We start from the raw sequence: 27,546 nt of genomic DNA, 5'->3' as shown, positions 1-27,546 counted from the left end.
TCAGTGTGAGCTTTTCTGGATAAGAAGGTTTTATATATGGGGCTTCCGCAGGTTTGTTTGTGGCAGCTTCAGACTATGAAAAATGCTGCAGTGTGTAGAGTAGGATTAAGGAACCATGTGACCCCTCTGTTTGTGAAATATCATTTGCTTCTGGTTAAATACTATATGGATTTTAAATTATTAGTTTGTGCGCATGGGGCATTCTGTAGTTTAACTCTGTCATATTTGGCATCATTGGCAGTTCTGTAAGTACCACAGAGGTCGTTGAGATCTAGAGACAAATAGTAGAATGGTAGTTCCTGAGTTCCTGCTCTTTCTTCAGTGCGTCTGGCCTCCACGAGGAAGAGGACTTTTTGGTGGGTGGTTCCTTTATTATGGAATCAATTACCGGTTTCTCTTTACAGTGTAGAGGCTTTTATTAGATTTAAGGTCTTATTGAAAAATATTTTTTTCAGTTGGCTTTTAATTTTATTGAGCATTGATTATTGTTAGGAAGTATTGACAGCTGAGCTCTGACTTTGGGGGTCTCTCCAATTGTTAGCTAGGCCCTCTCTTGAGTGGATGGATGAGATTGTCTGCTATATTGTGTTTCTTGCTATCATTGGATTCTGTTCTATTTGCAATAGAGCTATTTTCTATTGTTTTTAATGTTTTATGATATTATCCTGCTTATATTCGAAATAGAAAAACGCCTATATTGTGACCCAAATCGGGAGATAGACGTTTGTCTCACAAAAACGAATAAAGCGGTATAATCGAAAGCCAAATTTGGACGTTTTCAACTGCACTCCGTCGCGGATGCGGACAAAGTTGATGGGGGCATGTCGAAGGTGTGGTGAAGGCGAAACTGTGGCGTGGTTATCGGGCGATCAGAGATGGGCGCCTTTCGCCGATAATGGAAAAAAATATGCGTTTTTAGCGAGAATTTAGGGCACTTTTCCTGGACCCTGTTTTTCCACAAATATGGCCCCAAAAAGTGCCCTAAATGACCAGATGACCACTGGAGGGAATCGGGGATGACCTCCCCTGACTCCCCCAGTGGTCACAAACCCCCTCCCACCACAAAATATGCCGTTTCACAACTTTTTATTTTCACCCTCAAATGTCATACCCACCTCCCTAGCAGCAGTATGCAGGTCACTGGAGCAGTGATTAGGGGGTGCAGTGGACTTCAGGCAGGTGGACCCAGGCCCATCCCTCCCACACCTGTTACACTTGTGCTGGTAAATGGGAGCCATCCAAACCGCCCCCCAAACCCACTGTACCCACATGTAGGTGCCCCCCTTCACCCCTTAGGGCTATAGTAATGGTGTAGACCTGTGGGCAGTGGGTTTTGAGGGGGATTTGGGAGGGCTCAACACCCAAGGGAAGGGTGCTATGCACCTGGGAGCTGTTTTACCTTTTTTTTTTTTTAAAGTGCCCCCTAGGGTGCCTGGTTGGTGTCCTGGCATGTGAGGGGGACCAGTGCACTACGAATCCTGGCCCCTCCCATGAACAAATGCCTTGGAGTTATTCATTTTTGAGCTGGGTGCTTTCGGTTTCCATTATTGCTGAAAAACAAAAACGCCCAGCTCAAAAAAAGATAAACGTCCATGTTTTTTGAAAATACGGTTCGGTCCGCCCCTTCACGGACCCGTTCTCGGAGATAAACATCCATGGAGATAGACGTTTCCGTTCGATTATGCCCCTTTATGTAAACCACTGTGATCTATTATTTTAGCTAAGCAATATAGTAAATTGTAGAATAAAAATAAACATAAATTCTATAATAAAATAAGGAACTTGGTTAAAAAAGTTAAAAGAAGCTGCTGCAATGTTAAGACTTTAAATCATGCATGAATATTGTTTAAAAATACCATTTTGGAAGCCCAGACAAGATGTATTCCACATATTAAAAAATATAAGTACATAAGTATTGCCATACTGGGACAGACTGAAGGTCCATCAAGTCCAGCATCCTGTTTCCAACAGTGGCCAATCCAGGTTACAAGTACCTGGCAAGATCCTGAAACAGTACAATACATTTTATGCTGCTTATCCTAGAAATACAACCAAAAAGTGATAGAACATGTGGTACTCAGTGCTTCTAATTGCTAATTTGTGATGGGGAAGTCTCATACGATCACTTAGGCAACTTTTTTATCACCAAAAGGCGGGCCTGTATTTCGTGACTATTTATAATCATTGACTGCCCCCAGCCTTCCACAGTGCAATTTTGACACCTAATTCTTATTTTACTTTTATCTTTCTTTTGTTTTCCTCCACTTTCTTTTTCCTTTTTTCCTTTATTTGTTTTAGTGTGCACTAGAGGCTTAATCGCAGATACGGTGGTATCTTGTGGCTTGACATTTTTATGATTTGGACGGAGGGTGAAGAAACTCTGAAACAATTTTATTCTGCATTCAATACATACCATCCTACAATCAGATTCAAAATTGACTACTCCCCAGAAAAAGTCAATTTTTTGGACACCACGGTCTCAATCAGTGATGGCTGTATACAAACATCTATATACAAGAAACCCACAGACAGATGCAGCTACCTCCACAACTCCAGCTTCCATCCTTCACATACAAAAAGATCCATCATTTACAGCCAAGCCACAAGATACCACTGTATCTGCTCTGACCCAGGGGACAGAGACAGACACCTTAAAAGCCTGACTGAATCCTTCAAACAGAAGGGCTACAACCCCAAAATAATCTCCAAGAATATTGCCTCCTCCCTCAAAACACCCAGGGAGAATCTGCTACAGTACAAAAAGAAAAAATCCACAGACAGAATCCCGCTTGTAGTGACATACAATCCAGAGCTGGAAAAACTGAGGAAAATCATAAGAGATCTATAACCTATATTCCAGGAGTTTGAATTACTGAAAGAGATATTCCCATCCCCACCAGTACTGGCCTTCCGACAGCCACCCAATTTAAAACACAAGCTAATCAGAAGTAAACTTCCTTCACAGACTGAAAAGGAACAGAAGGGCACACTTCCCTGTAATTTATCCAGTTGCAAACTATGCCAAAATATTTCACAGGACCCCAAAGTCATCCACAAAGGAAAGATATTCAACATAAAGGGATCTTTCACTTGCTCATCTTCCAATGTGGTATATATCATTCAGTGTAAAAAATGTAATGAAGGATGCTATATTGGAGAAACAGGTCAGATGCTTAAGACAAGATTCAATTTACATAGACATCATATGAACAATACTGGTGCCAGCAGGGTTCCCACGCCTGTTGGTCAACATTTTACAGGACCAGGACACTGTACCAGTGACTTCACAGTGAGAATCCTCAAAGGTAACTTTAAAACCATACAAGAATGAAAGACCTTTGAAATCAGAATGATTGAATATTTTAACACCCAACAGAAAGGACTTAACAAGGATCTGGGGTTCCTAGCCCATTATAAACCATAAAGCTGTATGTCTCTGTTGATCACCCTCCCCTCACCTATCCACACCCACCCTGTTAGAATATCAATGATATGCTTTGATGTCCCCATGCATACTTCCTACTCACCCCCCTCCTCCCACCCTGTCAGACTGTCATAGTAATGCTTGAATGTTTTCACTTATATACACTGTCAGCTAGCGCATTTGCTTATTTCCGATCTGAGGAAGAAGGGCAACCTTCGAAAGCTAATCAAGAAATGTATTAAGTTATGTCCAATAAAAAAGGTATCATCTTATTTTCTTTTCCATGTTTTATTTTGTTTGATTTCTATTGATAATCCACAATGAAACACTACCTCCTACCCATGACTCTCCAATTTCCTCTGGAGTCTTTCATGAGGTACTTTGTCAAATGCCTTTTTAAAATCCAGATATACAATATCGACTGCCTCACCTTTATCAACATGTTTGTTCACCCCTTCAAAGAAATGTACATAAGTACATAAGTATTAACATCACATATACCTGGCAAGATCCCAAAAAAGTACAAAAGCTGTTTTATACTGTTTATCCCAGAAATGGTGGATTTTCCCCAAGTCCATTTAATAATAGTCTATGGACTTTTCCTTTAGGAAGCCGTCCAAACCTTTTTAAAACTCCACTAAGCTAAACGCCTTTACAACATTCTCTGACAACGAATTCCAGAATTGAATTACTTGTTGAGTGAAGAAACTTTTTCTCCAATTCATTTTAATTTACTACATTGTAGCTTCATCGCATGCCCCCTAGTCCTAGTATTTTTGGAAAGCGTAAACAGATGCTTCACATCTACCCGTTCAACTCCACTCATTATTTTAAAGACCTCAATCTCCTCTCAGCCGCCTTTTCTCCAAGCTGAAGATCCCTAGCCGCTTTAGCCTTTCCTCATAGGAAAGCGGTCCCATCCCCTTTATCATTTTTGTCACCCTTCTCTGCACCTTTTCTAATTCCACTCTATCTTTTTTGAGATGCAGCGACCAGAATTGAACACAATATTTGAGGTGCAGTCGCACCATGGAGCGATGCAAAGGCATTATAATATCCTCATTTTTGTTTTCCATTCCTTTCCTAATAATACCTAACATGTAGTAGATTGGTGAGGCAAGATTTCCCTTCACTAAATCCATGTTGGCTTTGTCTTATTAATCCATGCCTTTGAATATGCTCTGTAATTTTGCTCTTTATAATAGTATCTACAATTTTGCCCGGCACCGATGTCAGACTCACTGGTCTATAATTTCCAGGATCCACTCTGGAACCTTTTTAAAAAATCGGTGTCATATTGGGCACCCTCCAATCTTCCTGTACTATGTTTGATTTTAAAGATAAATTACATATTACTAAAAATAGTTCTGCAAGTTCATTTTTCAATTCTATCAGTACACTGGGATGAATACCATCTGGTCCAGGCGATTTGCTAACCTTCAATTTATCATATTGTGCATTATATCCTTCAGGTTTATAGAGATTTCATTCAGTTTCTCTGACTTGTGAGCTTTCAATACAATTTCTGGCACCGGTATCTCTCCCAAGTCTTCCTCGGTGAAGACTGAAGTAAAGAATTCATTTAATCTCTTCTATGGCTTTGTGTTCCCTGAGTGCCCCTTTTACCCCTTGGTCATCAAGAGGTTCAACTGATTCTTTTGCCGGCTTCTTCCTTTCAATATACCTAAAAAAAAATTTTACTATGTGTTTTTGCTTTCAATGCAATGTTTTTTTCAAAGTCCCTCTTTGCCTTCCTTATCAGCGCTTTGCATTTGACTTGCCATTCCTTATGCTGTTTCTTATTATTTTCAGTTGAGTCCTTCTTCCATTTTCTGAAAGATTTTCTTTTAGATCTAATAGCTGTTGGATTATTTGTAGTAAATAATTAGCAGATTTTAGTACACACAGCTTCAGCTTTAGAAATGTTAATTTCTTTCTTCATCTCTCTCTCATTCACCCCTGAATAATTCACTGCTGAGTCACTTTAAAGTTGAAGTAACAAAACATCTGTTTACTCACAGTTTGTAGTTAGATTATAATCAGACAGGCTTATATATACATATTACTATACATTTGTATTATCAGCTCCTTCCATGTGCTTAGATGGTAATGGATGCTCACACCACCATAGATCCTCTCAGGTTAGGAGAGATCATGAGCTCCATGTGCTCCATGTGCTGCATGTGCTGCATCTGCTGTGTCTAACCCCCACAGGAAGTTACATAGCTGTGTGACCTCTCTAAGTAATTCACATCAGAGGTCACAGAGTAATCACAGAGAAATAATAGGTGACAGGCAATGCATGTAAAAATACAATTACATTCCAACAAACCCCTTCTCATGCATAACTGTCATGCAATTATTTATTCATACAAAGTCCAAGCTTTATACGCAGATTCACAAAATGTTCTCTGGGTAACGGTTTGGTCATGATGTCAGCTGTCATCTCACTGGTGTGACAATAGTGTAGACTGATGACCCCTTCTTTTGCCAGCTCTCGCACGTTGTGGTATTTCGTTGCGATGTGCTTGGTGCGTGACTGAACCTTGTCATTCTGTGACAGTCGGATGCAGCTCTGATTATCTTCCATTATCTGGATTGGTCTCTGTTCAGCTATTCCAAAATCCAGCAAAAGTTTTTCAATCCACATCAGTTCTCTGCACGCTTCCGATACAGCCACATATTCAGCTTCTGTAGAAGACAGACTCACAATACTTTGTTTATGACTGGCCCATGAAATTTGTACATTTCCATACATAAACACATATCCACTTGTGGATTTATAATCAGAATGATCCCCTGCCCAATCTGAATCACAGTAACATATTAGTTTTGGATTACTATTGGCTGAAATCTTTAATTTACAATCAATGGTACCCTTTAAATACCTTACCATCCTTTTAACTGCAGTCCAATCTGATTTGGTAGGTGAGCTGACCCTTCTGCTCAAAATTCCTACTGCATTTGCTATATCAGCCCTGTATGTGGTAGCTAGATATAAAAGCTTACCTATGGCTGATCTATATTGGATGTTATCTGGTAAAGGTTCTCTTACTGTTTCATCCTTCAGAAAATCAGTGATCATGGGAGTGCTTACAACTTGGGCATCTTGCATACCTAAACTTTCAATAAGCTCATTTATTTTCTGCTTCTGGCTTAGAAGATAAGAACCATCATTTTGTTTCTCAATTTCTATACCAAGATAGTATGACACATTACCCAGTTCTTTTATCTCAACATTGTGGTTTAAACACTTTACAATGTCCTTGTACTCTTGCTCACTTTTGCTTGCAATGAGCAGATCATCAACAAAAGCTAAAATGTATGCATATTGTCCATTTCTGCACCTAGTGTACAAGCATTTATCTGCTTCACCTTGCTTAAATCCTAAATTTGTCAATATTTCATGCAATTTTTCATTCCAACATTCTGCACTTTGCTTTAATCCATAAAGACCTTTGTTTAATTTACACACTAGCTGTCTTTGTTTTGTATTTATGAAACCTGTTGGCTGTTCCATGTACAAGTCTTCAGTTATTTCTCCGTGAAGAAACGCTGTTTTCACATCAATGTGTTTGACTTGCATGCCTTTTGAGACTGCAATGCTCAGAAGTGTTCTTATTGTCGTGTGTTTCACTACAGGTGCAAACACTTCATCAAAATCTTCTCCATATTTTTGAAGATATCCCTTTGCGACTAATCTGGCTTTATACCTTTCCACTTTTCCTTGTGCATTCCTTTTTAACTTGAATACCCATTTGCATCCTATAGCTTTCTTGCCAGGAGGTAATTTTGTAAGAATCCAAGTATTATTTTTATCCAATGCATCAATTTCTTCTTGTGCAGCTTTATGCCATTCAGCAGCTTCTTCTGCTGGCATTTTCTCAATCTCATCCCATGTTAAGGGCTCTTGAGCTTCTGCTGACTTTGTTAGGTAAGACAGTCTTGGGGGTGGAACACCTTTGTTTTCCCTGGATGAGCGTCTGACTACAGGTTGGTCTGACCTTTCCGCATCCTCTAAATCTGAGAGTCCTTCTCCAATTGATTCCCCTTCTCCAACTGTACTGTCTTCTTCAATGATCCTTTCTGTGTCTGTTTCCTCTGCCTGTTCCTCGTTAGATACAGATGAGTTGCTTTCAGACATCTGCCTTGGTATGGCATTTATATACACTGGCATGTCTATTATGGTTCTAGTTTCATATTCTGGATGATAAGGCTCATCTGGGATAATCCAGCCTTTATCAACCCTTTTGTTTTCATCAAAATATGTAACATGTCTTATGCCAACAATGCCAGTTTTCAGATTCAAAATTCTATATCCTTTGTGTCCTGGAGCATAGCCAACTAAAATGCCCCTTTCTGTTGTGGAATCCAGCTTATGCCTTCTTTGCTTTGGTACATGAGCATATGCTGTACTTCCAAATGTTCTTATGTGTGACAGGTTTGGCTTCCTACCATGCCATGTCTCATGTGGTGTGCGCTCAGCGCCTTTAGTTGGCATTCTATTTTGTAGGTACACTGCTGTGAGAATGGCTTCCCCCCATAGTCTTTTAGGGAGATTGCTATCTGACAGCATACATCTGGTCATTTCCACAATTGACCTAAATTTTCTCTCTGCAACAGAATTTTGCTCTGGTGTATAAGCTACTGTTGTGATATGCTGAATGCCTTCTTGTTCTAGAAATGTGCGCATGCTTTGTGAAGTGAACTCACCACCATTGTCGGTCTGAAGAACCTTTGGTTTTCTTTCAAATTTATTGCTCACCATGGCTACGTATTTCTTCAGCATGTCTGTGACTTGACTTTTCTCTTTCAGCAAATAGGCCACACAATATCTAGAGAAATCATCCAAGAATATTAGCACAAATCTGTTATTTCCCAATGATGGGATATTAAACGGTCCACATAAGTCACTGTGTATTAAGTCCAGTACTTTATTACTCCTATTTCCTGTGTATGCAGGAAATGAGGGTCTCACACCTTTTTGAGTAACACAGTCTATGCATTTCTCCATTTTACCAGCATCTGCACTTATCTGAATGCCGGTGGCCAGTTGCTTACTGTAAAGATCCTGGATCACCTTAGAATCACGATGTCCCAGGCGGCGATGCCAGATTTCCAGACTACATTTACCATCATTCTTCCTTACTTGCGCCATATGTGAGGCTTCACCTGAAATGCTCAGTTTATAAACATCATTATGCATAAAAGCTTCAGCATACACTTCATCATTTTTAGAGATTGTGCACTTACTGTTTTCAAAATGAATCACAAATCCCTTCTTATCTAATGTAGATACACTAAGCATATTGCAAACTGCTTGGGGAATATACAAGACATCACTTACAGGAATTTCTTTAACTTCATTAGACACTTTGCATTTTAAGAATCCAATACCTTTTGCTTGGATCTTAGCAGTCCCTGCGTTTGCAGTTTTAAGAATACCTTCCTCTGGACACATTTCCTGAAAGAAATTCTTACAATTGGTTAAATGGCATGTGCTCCCTGAATCCAAAATCCAAGTACTTTCATTTGAATTATTATTTACCATAGTCAAAGATTTTTCTGCCATTAGAAAGCCCTTGTGTTTATCTTTGTCCTTCATACATTTCCTGGTTTGAAAATTCTTTAGTTCCATTGGCTTAGGTGAGCTAGAGGGAGTGTTTTGTGTTTCCTTACACCATTTAGATACATGTCCCTCCTTTCCACATGAGTAGCAAATCAGCTTGCCCTTGGGTGGAGTTTTCCCATAGCTCCGCCTTCCTCTGTTCTTTGCCAAGAAATTTGTTTCATTTCTCTCTGACTTGCTTTGAGAACACATCTCCTCAGAATCATTTATTATGCATTCCTGCCTTAGTTTTGATGTTGTCTGTTCAAAAGATTGCCCTTCAATGGCCTCATTTACAGACCTAAAAACATCAAACTTCTTTGATAGTGAGGTAAAAAGAAATGCTCTTTTCAATGCATCACACATGGGAATTCCTGAAAGTTCTAACTTTTGAAATGAAGACATAAGATGCATAATGTGATCATTACATTTACTTTTATCCCTTAATTTGGTTTCATTCAACTCTGCTAACCAAATTGGTTGCTGCTTTGCATATGTAGTTGCATACATAGTTCTCAGTTTATATAAAATGTCCTTTGGTGTATCTTTTCCCTCCACTAATATGGCTTGTTTCTCTGAGAGAGCTTCCAAAAGCATGCACTTCACATAATAGTTTGCATTGTCCCATTCAGCCATATTTTCAGCTGTTCTGTCTTGGTCTAAGCATATATCTAATCTTTTTGCTCGAAGGAGACATATGAATCTTAGTTCCCACTGCTGATAATTAAACTCATTTAATTTAGGCACCTTGAGAGAATAGAACAATGGTGAATTTCTTCCCTCAGCCATTTTCTTAGCCTTCTGTCTGCTGTGTGGGGGGAGAGAGAGACAGACTGAATCTTTCCTTTAAAACTTAAGAGAAAAATGTGGCCTTTTTTCTGCCTGGTAATATTTCTCTTCTTTTTCAATTCCTGGCCCTGGGCCCATAACCCTTTTGTTGGATTATTTGTAGTAAATAATTAGCAGATTTTAGTACACACAGCTTCAGCTTTAGAAATGTTAATTTCTTTCTTCATCTCTCTCTCATTCACCCCTGAATAATTCACTGCTGAGTCACTTTAAAGTTGAAGTAACAAAACATCTGTTTACTCACAGTTTGTAGTTAGATTATAATCAGACAGGCTTATATATACATATTACTATACATTTGTATTATCAGCTCCTTCCATGTGCTTAGATGGTAATGGATGCTCACACCACCATAGATCCTCTCAGGTTAGGAGAGATCATGAGCTCCATGTGCTCCATGTGCTGCATGTGCTGCATCTGCTGTGTCTAACCCCCACAGGAAGTTACATAGCTGTGTGACCTCTCTAAGTAATTCACATCAGAGGTCACAGAGTAATCACAGAGAAATAATAGGTGACAGGCAATGCATGTAAAAATACAATTACATTCCAACAATAGCTTCCTTCACTTCACTTTTTAACCATGCCGTCTGTCGTTTGGTCTTTCTCCTCTTTTTTTAATACATAAAATATATTTGGCCAGGGCTTCCAGGATGATATTTTTGAACAGCATCCATGCCTGATGTAAATTTTTGACCTTAGCTGCTGCTGTTCTAATTTTCTTTTTCACCATTCTTCTCATTTTATCATAGTCTCCTTTTTGAAAGTTAAATGCTAACATATTTGATTTCCTGTGTGTTCTTACTCCAAATCCGATATTAAATCTGATCATATTATGATCACTGTTATCAAGCGGCCCCAGCACCATTACCATTACCTCCTGCACCAGATCATGTGTTCCACTAAGGACTAGGTCTAGAATTTTTCCTCCTCTTTTTGGCTCCTTTACCAGCTGCTCCATAAAGCAGTCCTTGATTTTGTCCAGGAATTTTACCTCCCTAGCATGCCTTGATGTTACATTTACCCAGTCAATATCGGGGTAATTGAAATCACCCATTATTATTGTGTTGCCCAGTTTGTTTGCTTCTCTAATTTCTGATAACATTTCTACACCTGTCTGTTCATCCTGACGAGGTGAATGGTAGAACACTCCTATCACTATCCTTTTCCCCTTTACACATGGAATTTCATTCCATAGGGATTCCAAGATATGTTTTGTTTCCTGCAGAATTTTCAATCTATTTGATTCAAGGCCCTCCTTAACATACAGTGCTACCACTTCACCAATTTGATCCATCCTATCACTATGATATAATTTTTTACCCTGGTATGACAGTGTCCCACTGGTTATCCTCCTTCCACCAGGTCTCAGAGATGCCTATTATATCTAATTTTTTATTTAGTGCAATATATTCTAACTCTCCCATCTTATTTCTTAGGCTTCTGGCATTTGCTTATTCTCATTTCAAACTATATGGGTCTTTTACTAAAGATTAGCTCATGTTATCTGCAGCAAGGCCCATTTTATTCCTATGGGCCCTGCTGCAGATAACTCGAGCTAATCTTTAGTAAAAGACCCCTAAGTTTGTTGCTCCTATTTACATCTTGCTCAGCAGTTGACAGTATGGAAGGAAGGCCAAAAGACAGCAGGTGTGATTAAAAGGTGACATGAAAGATGCTATTCTAGTCAAAAATGGAAAAAGGATCCAAATGAAGAAAACAGGAAGTAACACAAGCACTGGTGAGTTAGAGGCAAAGCATTGATAAGGAATACTAAAAGAGAACTTGAAAAGGAGCTTGCAAAAGAGGCAAAAACTTATAACACAGGTACATTAGAATCCAAAAGCAAGTTAAAGGGTCAGTTGGACCATTAGATCATCAAGGAGCAAAAGGGGCAGTCAGGGAGGGCAAGGTTATAGTGGAGAGACTAATTGAATTCTTTGCTTCATTCTTTACTGAGGATATAAAGGAGCTACCCATGCCAGACATGGTATTTAAAGGCAACAATTCAGAGGAACTGAGACAAATCTTGATGAACCTGTAAGATATAATAGGTCAAATCAACAAGCTAAAGATCAGCAAAGCTCCTGAACCAGATGGCATATACCCCAGAGTATTAGATCAAAAATGAAATTGCAGCTCTATTATTAGTAATCTGTATCCTACCATTAAAGTTATCCAATGTACCTGGAGGTTCGAAAGTAACTAATGTAATGCCAATTTTTAAAAAAGGTTTTGGGGGTGATCTGGGAAACTACAGATTGGTGAGTGTGGTGGAGTCTGTTATAAAGAACAGAATTACTGAATGCATAGATTCATATGGTTTAATGGGACAGAGTCAGTATGGATTAAGCCAGGGAAGTCTTGCCTTACCAATTTGCTACTTTTTTTGAAAACGTGAATAAATACATGGATAAAGTTGAGCTGTTTGATATAAAAGCAATTCTATAATATGGGGCCTACATTTACACACCTTTTATGTGCATCAGAGGTGCTAAAAATAACAAACACATGCATATGTGCACTAGGTGCTTTTCTATAAGATTATGCTCCCTCCATGGGGACACAACCTTGTTATGGTAGAGGAGCTTGTGTGTTGTGATGACTCAGAAGGCTATGCTGTAGAGCCACCCATATCAGACAGGCCTCTGAAGAGAAACCAGACAAAAAGTATCTCACTAAGGCAAGATGGCTGACTGAGCAGATTTGTGTCAAGGAGCTCCGCGGTGATATGCTGGGTTAAAGTTTGTGGGAAAAAATGGTGAAACACAAAGGGAAAATATGCTCCTTGTCCACCTGCAGAAGCATTACTACTACTATTTAGCATTTCTATTGCGCTACAAGGCGTACGCAGCGCTGTACAAACATAGAAGAAAGACAGTCCCTGCTCAAAGAGGTTACAATCTAATAGACAAAAATAAAGTAAGCATTACCTTCAGACTTGGTCCTGAAGACCCTGGAATAATTTTGTTGCACTGGTAAGCAAGGAAGGAGCCAGAGGTCCAGAGCTGGGAGAAGAAGGATCCTTTGTGGCAGCGTTGGAAATCTCACTGAGCCCTGGCCCATATGATATTCCCCACAGATGTGGATGGGCTACAGTGGAGGAGAACTGTAGAGGATACCAAAAGGTTTGCCACAAGGTTTCTAAAAGGCAATACAGCTAAACCTGGCATTTTGTTCCCTGCAAGACAAGACTTCCCTTTGACAAAGGGTTTGGATGACCCAACTGCTATGTGGTCTGAGTCTATTCCTGATGTGAATGGAGCAAGAAATATACAATGCCTGGAAGATCAACTTCAGTAGGTGATACTACTCTGAAGGAGATATGGTTGGCATTTGGTGCCCTTAAGTAGACTGGTAGAAAAACTTGATAACTTATTAGAAGGTCTGCAATCTCTTCAAGCCCAGGCACACTCTCATACTAAAGTCTATCAAGGCAAGATGCTAGATTGAAGGATGTAGAAAAAAAGTCTATGATTTGCAAACCGTGTAGGATGCTGTGCTTAAAAGGAAATAAGGAGGGGCATAATCGAACGAGGCGCCCAAGTTTTCCTGAGGGTGTCCTCGCTGGACGTCCCCGAGAAGGGGCGGGGAAACCTGTTTTATCGAAACAAGATGGGCGGCCATCTTTCATTTCGATAATACGGTCGGGCACGCCCAAATCTCCACATTTAGGTCGACCTTAGAGATGGTCGTCCCCGATTTTCAGCAATAATGGAACCCGAGGACGCCCATCTCAGAAACGACCAAATCCAAGCCCTTCGGTCGTGAGAGGAGCCAGCATTCGAAGTGCACTGGTCCCCCTCACATGCCAGGACACCAACCGGGCATCCTAGGGGGCACTGCAGTGGACTTCAGAAAAAGCTCCCAGGTGCATAGCTCCCTTACTTTGTGTACTGAGCCCCCCAACCCCCCCCCCAAAACCCACTCCCCACAACTGTACACCATTACCATAGCCCTTAGGGATGAAAGGGGGCACCTAGATGTGGGTACAGTGGGTTTGTGGTGGGTTTTGGAGGGCTCACATTTACCACCACAAGTTTAACAAATGGGGGGGATGGGCCTGGGTCCGCCTGCCTGAAGTGCACTGCAGTACCCACTAAAACTGCTCCAGGGACCTGCATACTGCTGTCATGGAGCTGGGTATGATATTAGAGACTGGCATAGAGGCTGGAAGAAATATTTTTAAACTTTTTCTTGAGGGTGGGAGGGGGTTAGTGACCACTGGGGGAGTAAAAGGAGGTCATCCCCGATTCCTTCCGATGGTCATCTGGTCATTTAGGGCACATTTTTGAGGCTTGGATGTAAGAAAAAAAGGACCAGGTAAAGTTGTCCAAGTGTTCGTCAGGGATGCCCTTCTTTTTTCCATTATTGGTCGAGGACACCCATGTGTTAAGCACGCCCCAGTCCCGCTTTCGCTATGCTTCTGACATGCCCCCGGGAACTTTGGTCATCTCCACGACGGAAAGCAGTTGAGGACACCCAAAATTGGCTTTCGATTATGCCGATTTGGGCGACTCTGGGAGAAAGACAACCATCTCCCGATTTGTGTCGAAAGATGGATGCCCTTCTCTTTTGAAAATGAGCCCAAAGGTAACTCAGAGGAAGTTAGAAATGTTGGAGAACTATGAGAGGTGTTTAGGCCTCTGTTTCTTAAACTTCCCTGAATCATCCATTGGAATTGCTGAAAATGAAGTTTTAAAGATCTTTATGGATGCTATGCAACCCAATATGCAAGCTTACTATCCTGCTTATTTTTGAATGAGAAGGCCGGCCATCTTCTGACACAAATCAGGAGATGACCGGCCTTCTCGTAAAGCCGGCCAAATCAGTATAATTGAAAGCCAATTTTGGCTGGCTTCTGTCGCAGGGCTGGCCAAAGTTCAAGGGGGCGTGTCGGCAGGGTACCGAAGGTGGGAAGCTCGCCAGGTGCCCTTGGCTCTGGATTGGCCGCTGTCGTGGACAGGATGCTGGGCTCGATGGACCCTTGGTCTTTTCCCAGTGTGGCATTATTTATGCACTTATGGGATGGGGGCATGGTTAAGAGATGGCCGGCTTCGACCGATAATGGAAAAAAGAAAGCCGGCCCTGACAAGCATTTTGCTGACTTTACTTGGTCCCTTTTTGTTCACGACCAAGCCTTAAAAAGGTGCCCCAACTGACCAGATGACCACCAGAGGGAATGGGGGATGACCTCCCCTTACTCCCCCAGTGGTCACCAACCCCCTCCCCCCCAGAAAAACAAATAAAAATCATTTTTTTACCAGCCTCTATGCCTGCCTCAAATGTCATACCCAGCTCCATGACAGCAGTATGCAGGTCCCTGGAGCAGTTTTAGTGGGTGCAGTGCATTTCAGGCAGGCGGGCCCAGACCCATCCCCCCTACCTATTACACTTGTGGTGGTAAACCCACTGTATCCACATGTAGGTGCCCTCCATCCCTAAGGGCTATGGTAGTGGTGTACAGTTGTGGGGAGTGGGTTTTGGGGGCACACAAGGTAAGGGGAGCTATCTACGTGGGATCATTTTGTGAAGTCCACTGCAGTGCCCCCTAGGGTGCCTGGTTGGTGTCCTAGCATGTGAGGGGGACCAGTGCACTACAAATACTGGCTTCTCCCACGACCAAATGCCTTGGATTTGGCCGGGTTTGAGATGGCCGCCATTAGTTTCCATTATCGGCGAAAACCAATGGCGGCCATCTCTAACGCCGGCGATCTCTAAGAGATTTGGCCGGCCCGACCGTATTATCGAAACGAAAGATGGCCGGCCATCTTTATTCAATAATACAGTTGGGTGCGCTGCTTGACGGGGCCGGCGTAAGAGATGACCACCCTTATAGATGGCTGGCCCTGTACGATTATGGCCTTCCATGTTATTGAAAGAGGTTGTGGCCCTAATGAAAATGTGGGAAGGGAAGTTGCTATCTCTAAATTGGACAGACATTTTAGAGAATTCCCAGGCTAAATTATCTAAAGCTACTCTCATCGTTAGCTTTGCCTTAGATTCCAACCATGTTTGGGTTCTACATTTAAATTTCTGTTATAAAGATATACCCCCAATATTCAGCCGGTGGCAGGCAGCGTGGTTAGCTGATGCTGCTGGCCTGACCCTGAATGTTAAATGCCAGGCTGTTTCCGGTGACCGGCATTGAATATTCAGCACTGGCCAGTTAAGTTAGCAGTGGCCAAAGATAGAATTGCTATTTATATGGTCCAGTTTGCCTGCTAAACCTGGCTGGCCAGCGCTTAAATATTCCCGGATAGCCGGCTATATTACACAATATAGCTGATTAGCTACTATGCGCTAAGCGCTAATATTCAACCGAGATAACCATCTATCTCACACTGAATATTAGCAGTTAGCCAGCTAAGTGCTATTTAACCGGCCAGGAGCCGTTCCTTGCTGGTTAAATAGTGCTAAATATTGTGCCCATAATATTTTTGCATCACAAAATGTATTTATTTCCTGACTTCTCTAGGGAAATACAACATAGGAGGAAGGTGTTTTTGGATCCTTAGACCTTAGTTAGTAGCCCTAGGAGGGACCTTTTTCCTACAATATTTGTGTAAATGTATTGTTACGTTTGGGGGTAAAACCTATGTGTTTGTGGATCCAATTCATTTGAAGAATTTTGTTGAAAAACCAGGTCTCAACTTGGCCTCCATCGCCATCTCATCTCTTATAGAGGATAATACACCTTCTAACTTAAGTGAAAAATCTCACTAGAATCTTTAGTTTTTCTGTTCTATTAAGAAATTAGTTCAAATTTATTATTTGGATTTTGTTCGGATAGTGACTTCCAACTTTCTGAGTTTCCTTTTCTTGCCCTTCTCCCCCCCCCCCTTTTTTTTTTTCTTAATTAATAGGGTTAGTTTATAATACATTCTGTCACATATACATTTTCTTAACTATTGCATTTGAATATGTAACATGGCTTTTTTCTTATATTTTTATATTTCTACTGATGGAATGTATTTTCTGTTTCTAGTTTTATACTTGTGGTAACATTTTGAATTCAAATAAATAAAGCAAAATTGATGCACAAGTGCTACAGTGCAAACATGCAAGGGAGGCGTGTATGTAGGTGGAGCAGACACATAGATATATATATAGAGAGAGATAATGGTGTCCTTTTACAAAGTCATAGCAGAAAATGTGCTTAGTGTGTGGTAATGCAGGACTTTTCCGTGAGCTAAGCCCATCTTCTCCGCGGCCATGAAAGTGCCATTTCCTATTTTTTTTCCGAGCCATATTCTAGTGCACAGCATTAGTGCACAGCAACTGAAAAAAATAATGCAGGTGCACTTACCGCCTCTTATTTAGGAGACACTAAGGGCTCCCACATTAAACATGTGTAAACCAGTTAGTGCGCGGTAATGTCAGCGCACTAACTGGTTTATGCTTTCAAGCCCAATCCCCAACCATGACATGCCCCCCCCCCCCAAAAAAAAAACTAGCATGCAATTACCAAGTGCTAGCGGCAAAACTAAAGTAAGACACTTCACTGCATATTTTGTTATCCCATTTTTGCTGTGTAAAGCACACGCTAGCACTTAAGGCAGCTTACTAAATGGGCCCCAGTAATTCTTAATATTCTGTTTGCTTTTTTGGCTACCACCATACAATGAATAGAAAATGTCAATGTATTTTCCACAATCTCACTTAAATCATTTTCCTAATGTAGAACTAAGAATCATGTAGCTTTAATTTGGATGCATCACTTTAAACTCGTTCACATTAACTTTAATCTGCCATTTGGATGCTGTCATCCAGCCTCACAAGGTCCTCCTGCAATCTTTCATAGTCCACAAATTTTGAATAATTTTGTGACATCTGCAAATTTCATCACTTTATTTGTTGTTCCCATTTCCAGATCATTTAAATATAATACCACTAAATCCTGAGTGACTGGTGCAACTTCTAGGTGCCATGGAGGGGCATAATCGAACGGGGGCGCCCATCTATAAGGACGCCCATCTCTAATGATGGCCCCGTAAAGCAGCGTACCCAACCGTATTATCGAAACAAAATGGGCGGTCATCTTTCGTTTCGATAATACGGTCGGGGCCGGCCAAATCTCAACATTTGGGCCGCCAGATGGCCAACATTGGTTTTTGCCAATAATGGAAACTAATGGCGGCCATCTCAAAACCGGCCAAATCCAAGGCATTTAGACGTGGGAGGAGCCAGCATTTGTAGTGCACTGGCCCCCCTCACATGCCAGGACACCAACCGGGCACCCTAGGGGGCACTGCAGTGGACTTCAGAAATTGCTCCCAGGTGCACAGCTCCCTTACCTTGTGTGCTGAGCCCCCCAACCCCCCCCCCAAAGCCCACTCCCCACAACTGTACACCACTACCATAGCCCTTAAAGGGTAACGGGGGGCACCTAGATGTGGGTACAGTGGGTTTCAGGTGGGTTTTGGAGGGCTCCCATTTACCACCACAAGTGTAACAGGTGGGGGGGGGGATGGGCCTGGGTCCACCTGCCTGAAGTGCACTGCAGTACCCACTAAAAATTGCTCCAGGGACCTGCATAGTGCTGTGATGGAGCTGGGTATGACATTTGAGGCTGGCATAGAGGCTGGCAAAAAAATGTTTTTTATTTTTTATTTTTGGGTGGGAGGAGGTTGGTGACCACTGGGGGAGTAAGGGGAGGTGATCCCCGATTCCCTCCTGTGGTCATCTGGTCAGTTTGGGCACTTTTTCAAGGCTTGGTCTTGAACAAAAAGGGACCAAGTAAAGTCGACCAAATGCTCGTCAGGGCCAGCCTTCTTTTTTCCATTATCGGCCGAGGACGGCCATCTCTTAACCACGCCCCGTCCCATCTTTGGTACACTGCCGGCACACCCACTTGAACTTTGGCCGTCCCTGCGACAGAAAGCAGTTGAAGCCGGCCAAAATCGGCTTTCGATTATACCGATTTGGCCGGCCTTAGGATAAGGCCGGCCATCTCCCGATTTGTGTCGAAAGATGGCCGCCCTTCTCCTTCGAAAATAAGCAGGATTGTCACCTTGCACTCATGATTTGTTGAACCTTGAGTTAGAGCATATGTTCTGGCTCAAGTTTTGGAATACATTTATGAATTCCTCTACCTTGCTGTCTTTTATTTATTGTTGCATATAGGGCTTTATGTATCCTGCTTAAAGTTACCAAATTTATGTGAAATGGATCAGACAAATGTTGGCCATGCAAGCAGGCAACTGGCATCCATTCACATTTACCCCCCTGTTTACTAAGCCGTGTGGCAATTCTGACTGCCCATTTAAAGTGAACGGGCTTTGTCGGCATTAGTGCAAGGCAGCCGCTAATGCAGCTTAGTAAACAATTATTTTACTGTCATAACTTTAAAAATATATTGTCATCTTTTTTGGGTAGACATCTGTCACAAGTGGGCATTTCTTATTTATAACTTGGAAGCTTTTTTTAATTATTTGAATCTTTTTCATCCATTTTTAATTTCAGTAGCTGTCAAAGCAGAGGAACTCCTTTATGGTAGATTATTTGAGTGCTTATGCTCCTGTTTATATGCCTCAGTGAGCGATGAGACTTGACTACAAATCACCACAGTGAAAGAACATAGATTATGTGATATTCATAAACCAACAATAATTGGACAAGGTTCACATCTATGAAATAGATTACCTACAATAAGGGGATTGTCTGTAAATAAGACATTTATGGGGTTCCTTTTACAATTCCCATGGGCTTCTTTGCATTCAATGCATGCTAATCGGTAATGCCACTTTGTAGAAGGAGCCCTTAGACAAGGTGCTAAAAACATGGTTATTCAGAAAATATTATGCAGTGTCAGATATGATTGACTAAATGGTAAGAATTTAGTAGTATCTATAAATCTAGATATAAAATTTTACTAAGGGGAGTTGGGTGATAATCCAGCTTATTTTCGAAAGAGAAAGACGCCCATATTTCGACCCAAATCGGGAGATGGTCGTCTTTCTCCCGTGGGCACCCAAATCGGTATAATCAAAAGCCGATATTGGGCGTCTTCAACTGCAATCTGTCGCGGAAATGGGCAAACTTGACGGGGGCGTGTCGGAGGCGTGGTGAAGGCGGGACTGGGGCGTGTTTATCGGCCGAGGAAAGATGGGCGCCCTCGGACGATAATGGAAAAAAGAAAGGCGTTTTAAGCGCAAATTTAGGTCACTTTTTTTGAACCTTTTTTTTCATGAACAAGTTCCAAAAAAGTGCCCTAAATGACTAGATGACCACCCCTGACTCTCCCAGTGGTCACTAACCCCCTCCGACCAAAACAAAAACAACTTTAACAACTTTATTTTCCAGCCTGTATGCCAGCCTCAGATGCCATACCCAGCTCCATCACAGCAGTATGCAGCTCACTGAAGCAGTTGTTAGTGGGTGCAGTGCAGTGCCATTGCGAGGGTGCCTGACACCCGGGGCGGGTTGCCGCTGCGCACCCCCCTCTGGGTGCAGGGCACGGTGCACCCCCCAGCGGAGCGTACCCCCCCGAAACGCACCCTACCTTTCAGCAGGGGGCAGGCGGGAGGGCCGATCCGCCCCCAGTGCACGTCACTGGGAGCTGCGTCGGCTCTGCTGCTTCCCTGCTTTCTCTGCCCCGGAACAGGAAGTAACCTGTTCTGGGGCAGAAAGAGCAGGGAACCAGTGAGCTGACACCCCCCCCCCCCAGCGCGTGCACCCGGGGCGGACTGCCCCACCGCCCCCTTCCTACGCCACTGGTGCAGTGGACTTCAGCCAGGTGGACCCAGGCCCATCCCCCCTCCTGTTACACTTGTGCTGGTAAATGGGAGCGCTCAGCACCCAAGGGAAGGGAGCTATGGACTTGGGAGGTATTTAACTTTTTTTTTATTTGTTACAAGTGCCCCCTAGGTGCCCGGTTGGTGTCCTGGCATGTGAGGGGGACCAGTGCACTACGAATCCTGGCCCCTCCCATGACCAAATGCCTTGGATGTGTTTGTTTTTGAGCTGGGCACCTTCGGTTTCCATTATCGCTGAAAAATGATACCGCCCAGTTCAAATCCGCACAGATACGGTGCATTTGCCCGGCACAACCCGTATTATCGAAAAAAAGTTGGCGCCCATCTTTTTCGAAAATACGGTCTGTCCCGCCCCTTCACGCACCCATTCTTGGAGATAGACGCCCATGGAGATGGGCCTTCGCGTTTGATTATGCCCCTCCACCTCTCATATGCTTTAAAAGATGCTTTATTCACTGCTTAGAGGGTCCTTCGTGTCTAAGCAGGGAATAAAGCATCTTTTAAAGCACCACCTTCTGTGTTGGATTGTCCTTTGGCCAGCCTCTACTCCTTTGTTCCTGTACTATATACGCAGAGATTCGTCCTGTTTGCTGTGCCAATCTTTCATATGCTTCATATATATATACAGTAAATTGGTGGGTATAGCAGAATTGGAATTTTATGTGACCTATATTCTAATGGAATGATGTATTTTTTCTGTTATTTTTAATTTCTGTTTATTAGAGTTTTATAAAAATTGCAACAGAACATTGTATAAGTTCTATGCTTTATGTAATCTACCTTGAACTATTATATGATCAAGCAGAATATAAATTCTCACTTTAAATCAATGCTTAATTACTGAAAATATAATATGAATTTAAATATGAATACCGGATTGAATACTGTTTCTTATACACAAATATGAATCAATGGCATTTGTTTAATTTTCACCAAATATAGAAGCACATTGACACCTTTGTTTTGTGATGCATGCACTGTGACTAACCTGGATTTCTCTTTTTATGCCAGGCATATATGGACCTCTTTCATATATAAAGATTCATTGTTGGTATCAAATTATAATTTGCTTTTGTATTCTGTTTTTTTTCTATTGATAAAGTACAAAAATAGTGATGACATTTTTTAAAAACAAAGAGATGAGATGGCAATGTGTTTGATTAAGAAATACAGAGAGGAGGGAGGTCTGCAAGGCTGCATGGAATAAGCAGGTCCATTGTTTTTCTCTAATGTACAGATTATGATGCACTGAGGATGTATGGACTGATCTTTTCTGCTGTTCTCTTTACCCTGGGAATTCTTATCCTGACCTGTAAGTGTTACCTTTTTACACTTTCTTCCAATGTTCATTAATGTGGTTATTGTTCCTCTAGATTTTTATGTAGCATCAGGGTAGTGTTCTTTGCTAAAACACAGACCCCAGGAGTCTCGTCTGAAACCTGCAACTAACTTTACGTTTTAACACAAAATATTTTGAACTCAGTACAAATGTCTCTGGGCTGCCAAATATGTTCAGCATACCTAAGAATTAATTATACACCAGTGAAAGTCAAATCAGCCAACAAAATCCCACATATTTAAAAATGAAATTCATGTCCAGGTCAGAGACCTTGAACTGGGTCCTTGGACACTAATAATTGATAATAGTCTGTATAAGATCATTAAACTTTCCAACCTTTGCCTTAACTTTCTGGCTCATTGGGACTCTTTTTGTCTCATTACTAGTTACTTCTTTCTTCCTTTCAACACAAGACCTAACAATCTTCCGAAGGCTACTGAAAACTGACCTGTTCAAGAAGGCATACCATAACGATCTATCCTAAATACTAAATAATTAGACTTTACATGAACTAGACAAAACCGAACTCTTGTCACTTGACTGTTTAACCTCATTGCTACTAATGAATATACACTACCACTTCAATCCTTATGTCGAAAATGATCTCTCTATAGTCAACGACCTAACTTATGTTACAATTCTATCACTCAGGAACCTCTATGCAATACCATAATGTATTCTTCTTTACCATGTATGTATGCACCTTAATGCAATACCATTTGTAATTCTGTACCCGGAAATGGCGATCGCCATTACGGCATAATGTAAGCCACATTGAGCCTGCAAATTGGTGGGAAAATGTGGGATACAAATGCTACAAATAAATAATTTTTCTCTCTTTCTCTGGTTTTGTTTTCTTTCCTGTTTTAGTTCTCCTTCCCTTCTTTGTTACCTTCCTTCAGAACAGATGTTTCAATACTGTCCCATACTGGGACAGAGTGAAAGTCCATCAAGCCCAGTATCCTGTTTCCAAAAGTGGCCAATCCAGGTCATAAGTACCTGGGAAGATCCCAAAACACTAAAACACACTTTATGCTGCTTATCCTAGAATTAAGCAGTGGATTTTCCCAAGTCCATTTTAATAATGGCTTATGGACTTTTATTTTAGGAATGTATCCAAATCTATTTTAAACCCTGCTAAGTTAACTGCTTTACCATATTCTCTGGCAACGAATTCCAGAGTTTAATTACACATTGAATGAAAAAAATATTTTCTCCAGTTTGTTTTAAATTTACTACTTAATAGCTTCATTGCATGCTCCCTAGTTCTAGTATTTTTGGAAAGAGTAAACAAGCAACTCATGTCTACCCATTCCACTCCATTCAGTACTTTATAGACTTCTATCAAATCTCCCCTCAGCCATCTCTTCTCCAAGCTGCAGAGCCCTAGCCACTTTAGCCTTTCCTCATAGGAAAGTCATCCCACCCGCTTTATAATTTTTGTTACCCTTGTCTGTACCTTTTCTAATTCTGCTATATCTTTTTTGAGATGCGGTGACCAGAATTGCGCACAATATTCGAGGTGCAGTCACACTATGGAACAATGCAATGGCATTATAGCATTCTCATTTTTGTTTTCCATTCCTTTCCTAATAATTCATAACATTCTATTTGCTTTCTTAGCCACCGCTGCACATTAAGCATAACTTTTCAATGTATCATCAACGATGACACCTAGATCCTTTTCCTGGGTGGTGACTCCTAATGCAGAACCTTGCATCATGTAGTTTGAGTTCCTCTTTCCCATATGCATCACTTTGCACTTGCTCACATTAAACATCATCTGCCATTTGGGTGCCCAGTCTCCCAGGCTTGTAAGGACCCTTTGTAATTTTTCATAATTCTCTTGTGATTTAACAACTTTGAATAGCTTTGTGTCATCAGCAAATTTAATCACCTCACTAGTTATTCCAATCTCTAGATCATTTATAAATATGTTGAAAAGCAGCAGTCCCAGCACAGACCCCTGGGAAACCCTGCTATCTACCCTTCTCCATTGAGAATACTGACCATTTAACCCCACTCTCTGTTTTCCATCTTTTAACTAGTTCTTAATCCACAATAGGACGTTACCTCATATCTCATGACTTTCTATTTCCCTAGGAGCCTTTCATAAGGTACTTGTCAAATGCCTGACCGATAAATAATATAGACCAGCTCTCCTTTATCCACATGTTTATTCACCCCTTCAGCCTGGCACTGACATCAGGCTCACTGGTCTATAATTTCCCGGATCACCTCTGGAACCCTTTTAAAAAAATTGGTGTTACATTGCTACCCTCCAATCTTCTGATACCATGCTTGATTTTAAAGATAAATTACATATTACTCACAATAGCTCTTCAAGTTCATTTTTCAGTTCTATCAGTACTTTGGGATGTATACCATTAGGCCCAGGTGATTTGCTACTTGATAGTTTGTCAAATTGCTTCATTATATCTCCCAGGTTTACAGAGATTTGCTTCCGTTTCTCTGAGTGATCAGCACTGAATACCATTTCTGGCACTGGTATCTCTCCCACATCTTCCTAGGTGAAAACCAAAGATAAAGAATTTATTTAATTTCTCCACAATGGTCTTGTAATCCCTGAGTGCCCCCTTTACCCCTTGGTCATCTAGCAGATTGGCTGATTCTTTTTCCGGCTTCTAATTTTGCCTCCAAAGCAATCTTTTTTCAAAGTCCTTCTTTGTCTTTCTTATCAGTACTTTGCATTTGACTTGCCATTTCATATTATTTTCAGCTCCCCCATAGGTGTGTGTCACACTCATCTGAAGGCTCTTTCAAGTTTTACACTCTCTGTGAGCCCCTTTTCTCACTCATTAGCAGTGCATCACACTAATTTGAAGGCTCTGTCCTCTTTCATCCTGTTCTCTCACTCATTAGCAGTGCATCACACTAATTTGAAGGCTCTCTCTCTCAAACATTCTTTGAACCCGTTCGATCACTCATTAGAGGTGTGTCACATTCATTTGAAGCCTCTCACATTCTTTGAGCCTCTTGCTCATTATGAAAGGGGATGGAATTTGATATACTGCATTTTTGTGGTTTCAATCTAAGAGTCATAAGAAGCTGTAGTGGGAATCAAACCCAATACTCCCAGTTCTCATGCCACTTCAGTAAATATTAGTCTACTCATTTGAAGGCTCTCTTTCTCTCTCCCCCCTCCCTCTCTCTCTCACACACATCCACACATTCTTTGCATTCTGTCACTCATTAGCAATGTGCCACATTCATTTGAAGGCTTTCTCACTATTACACACTCTGAGCCCCCTTATCACTCATTAGAGCCTCAGTACCAGTGCACAGATTCTATCATTGCTTTCATAAGGGGCAAGTCTAAGAGGAGAAATGCCAGATGGCTCCACCAGTAAGAAAAAATATGAGCACACCTGGTCAGGAGGTAAGTGATTCTGCCATCCCTCTAGACACATAAGAATCAGGGTTGCCAGCTGGGAAAAATTTTCCCAGCCCCAAACAAGCCGTAAAACCACCCAAAAACCGCCCGTAGCCAATCCCCGTCTCCCGCGTCACCGAACCCCGCCCCCCGCGTCACCAACCCCGCCTCCCATGTCACTAACCCCGCCCCCCACATCATTAGCCCCACCCCCTACGTCATCCCTGACGACAACCTTGCCCCTGAAAGGCTTCTATTGGTCCAATTTGGACCAATAGAAGCCCCGGAAAAGCTTCTATTGGACCAAATTGGACCAATAGAAGCCCCGGAAAAGCTTCTAGTGGACCGAATTGGACCAATAGAAGCCCCGGAAAAAAACGCTGAACTCACACAGCGGCGACGGGAAAACCGCCCAAAAAACCGCATCCCGCAGCTGGCGAAATTTTCCCGCCGCCGCTGGCGAAAACCCACCCAATTGGGCGGTAAAACCACCCACCTGGCAACCCTGATAAGAATGTGTGGACCTAGTCTATGGCATATACTACTACTGTTACAATTAAGCCCTTCCCCCATATCCCAAGATCTATCTGTTCTACAGTTCCATCTATCTCAAATGGCAATTTCCTTTTCTTTATAGCAGCATGATCCATCTGCTTGCCCCAAACACTGAACAGCAGTGAATGTATCAACAAAACCTCTATTGTCTCCTTTGCCACTTGGAAGCAGTATAAAAATCTCAATAAAAGTATTGAACTCAAGAACTGAAATGAACAATGAATAGGCTTGTAACCACCCTTCCCATGTCTTCACAAAAGAGGGGGGAACCATGCCAGTGGGCTGAAACTGATCACAACTCGTGTCTCAGAGTTTCAGTCTAAAAATAAAGCTTCAGAGACAGGACAGTCAATTATATCTGGATTCCAGAAAGAATCATCCCACTCCAGTGGTAGGAATGCAAAATCTGAAAAGCACAAGCATTTCTTCAAGTTTCCAAGTTTATTTATCATTTGACATAGCCTGTTGACAAAAAGGGGAATAATCGAATGGCGCCGGCAAAATAGATTGCCGGCGATCTATTTTGGCGGGGCCGCAAACAGCTGGCCAGAACCGTATTATCGAAAAAGATGGCTGGTCATCTTTTCTTTCGATAATACGGTTTGGCCCGGCCCAATGCCAGAGTTTGCCGGGTTTGAGATGGCCGGTTTTGTTTTTCAGCGATAATGGAAACTAAAAACGGCCATCTCAACCCCAGCTAAATCCAAGGCATTTGCTCGTAGGAGGAGCCAGCATTTGTAGTGCACTGGTCCCCCTGACTTGCCAGGACCCCAACCAGGCACCCTAGGGGGCACTTCTAAAAATTAAAAAAATATATATACAAATACCTCCCAGGTGCATAGCTCACGTCCCTTGGGTGCTGAGCCCCCCAAATCCCCCCCAAAAACCCACTCCCCACAACTCTACACCACTACCATAGCCCTTATGGGTGAAGGGGGGCACCTACATGTGGGTACAGTGGGTTTTGGGGGGGTTTGGAGGGCTCAGCACTTACCACCACAAGTGTAACAGGTGGGGGGGGGGGGGGGGGATGGGCCTGAGTCCGCCAGCCTGAAGTCCACTGCAACCAACAAAAACTGTTCCAGGGACCTGCATACTGCTGTCAGGGAGCTGGGTATGACATTGCTGGCAAAAAAGATTTGTATTTTTTTAGTGTGGGAGGGGGTTGGTGACCACTGGGGGAGTACGGGGAGGTCATCCCCCATTCCCTCCGGTGGTCATCTGGTGAGTTTGGGCACCTTTTTGAGGCTTGGTCGTGAAAATAAAAGGACCAAGTAAAACCGGTGAAATACTGATTAACGCCGCTTTTGTTTTTTCCATTATGCGCTGAAGCCGGCCACGCCCATGCTCGCCCATGTCCCACCTTTGCTACACCGCCAACACGCCCCCTTGAACTTTCGCCAGCTCGGCGAGGGGAAAGCGGTGATGGTGTCAGAAAAGGGGGTCTCGATTATACCGATTTGGCCGCTTTTGAGAGATCACCGGTGATCTCCCGATTTGTGTCAGAAGATCGACGGCGATCTCTTTTGAAAATAAGCCTGAAAGCCATCTAGGTGTTTTATATATAATATGTAATGTTCTTTGTAAAGCATGAAAGGAGCTACAAAAATATATAGAAAGG

At 42.0% G+C, this 27,546-nt stretch overlaps 1 protein-coding gene across 4 annotated transcripts in view; it reads left to right on the top strand.

Moving 5' to 3' along the window:
* LOC115475873 (FXYD domain-containing ion transport regulator 5-like) overlaps positions 1 to 27,546 on the top strand; it is a 314,171-nt gene that overhangs the window by 244,110 nt on the left and 42,515 nt on the right. For all 4 annotated transcript variants that reach the window (XM_030211932.1, XM_030211930.1, XM_030211929.1 and 1 more), the window contains one exon: positions 21,875 to 21,949. In XM_030211932.1, coding sequence (XP_030067792.1) covers positions 21,875 to 21,949 — 75 coding nt within the window. The remainder of the gene's footprint in view (positions 1 to 21,874; positions 21,950 to 27,546) is intronic.

This window comes from Microcaecilia unicolor, chromosome 8, assembly GCF_901765095.1.
Source record: "Microcaecilia unicolor chromosome 8, aMicUni1.1, whole genome shotgun sequence".
In the NCBI taxonomy this organism is placed as follows: domain Eukaryota; kingdom Metazoa; phylum Chordata; class Amphibia; order Gymnophiona; family Siphonopidae; genus Microcaecilia; species Microcaecilia unicolor.
The sequence above is the reverse complement of the archived record's forward strand: the minus strand, read 5'-3'. Positions and strand labels throughout refer to the sequence as shown.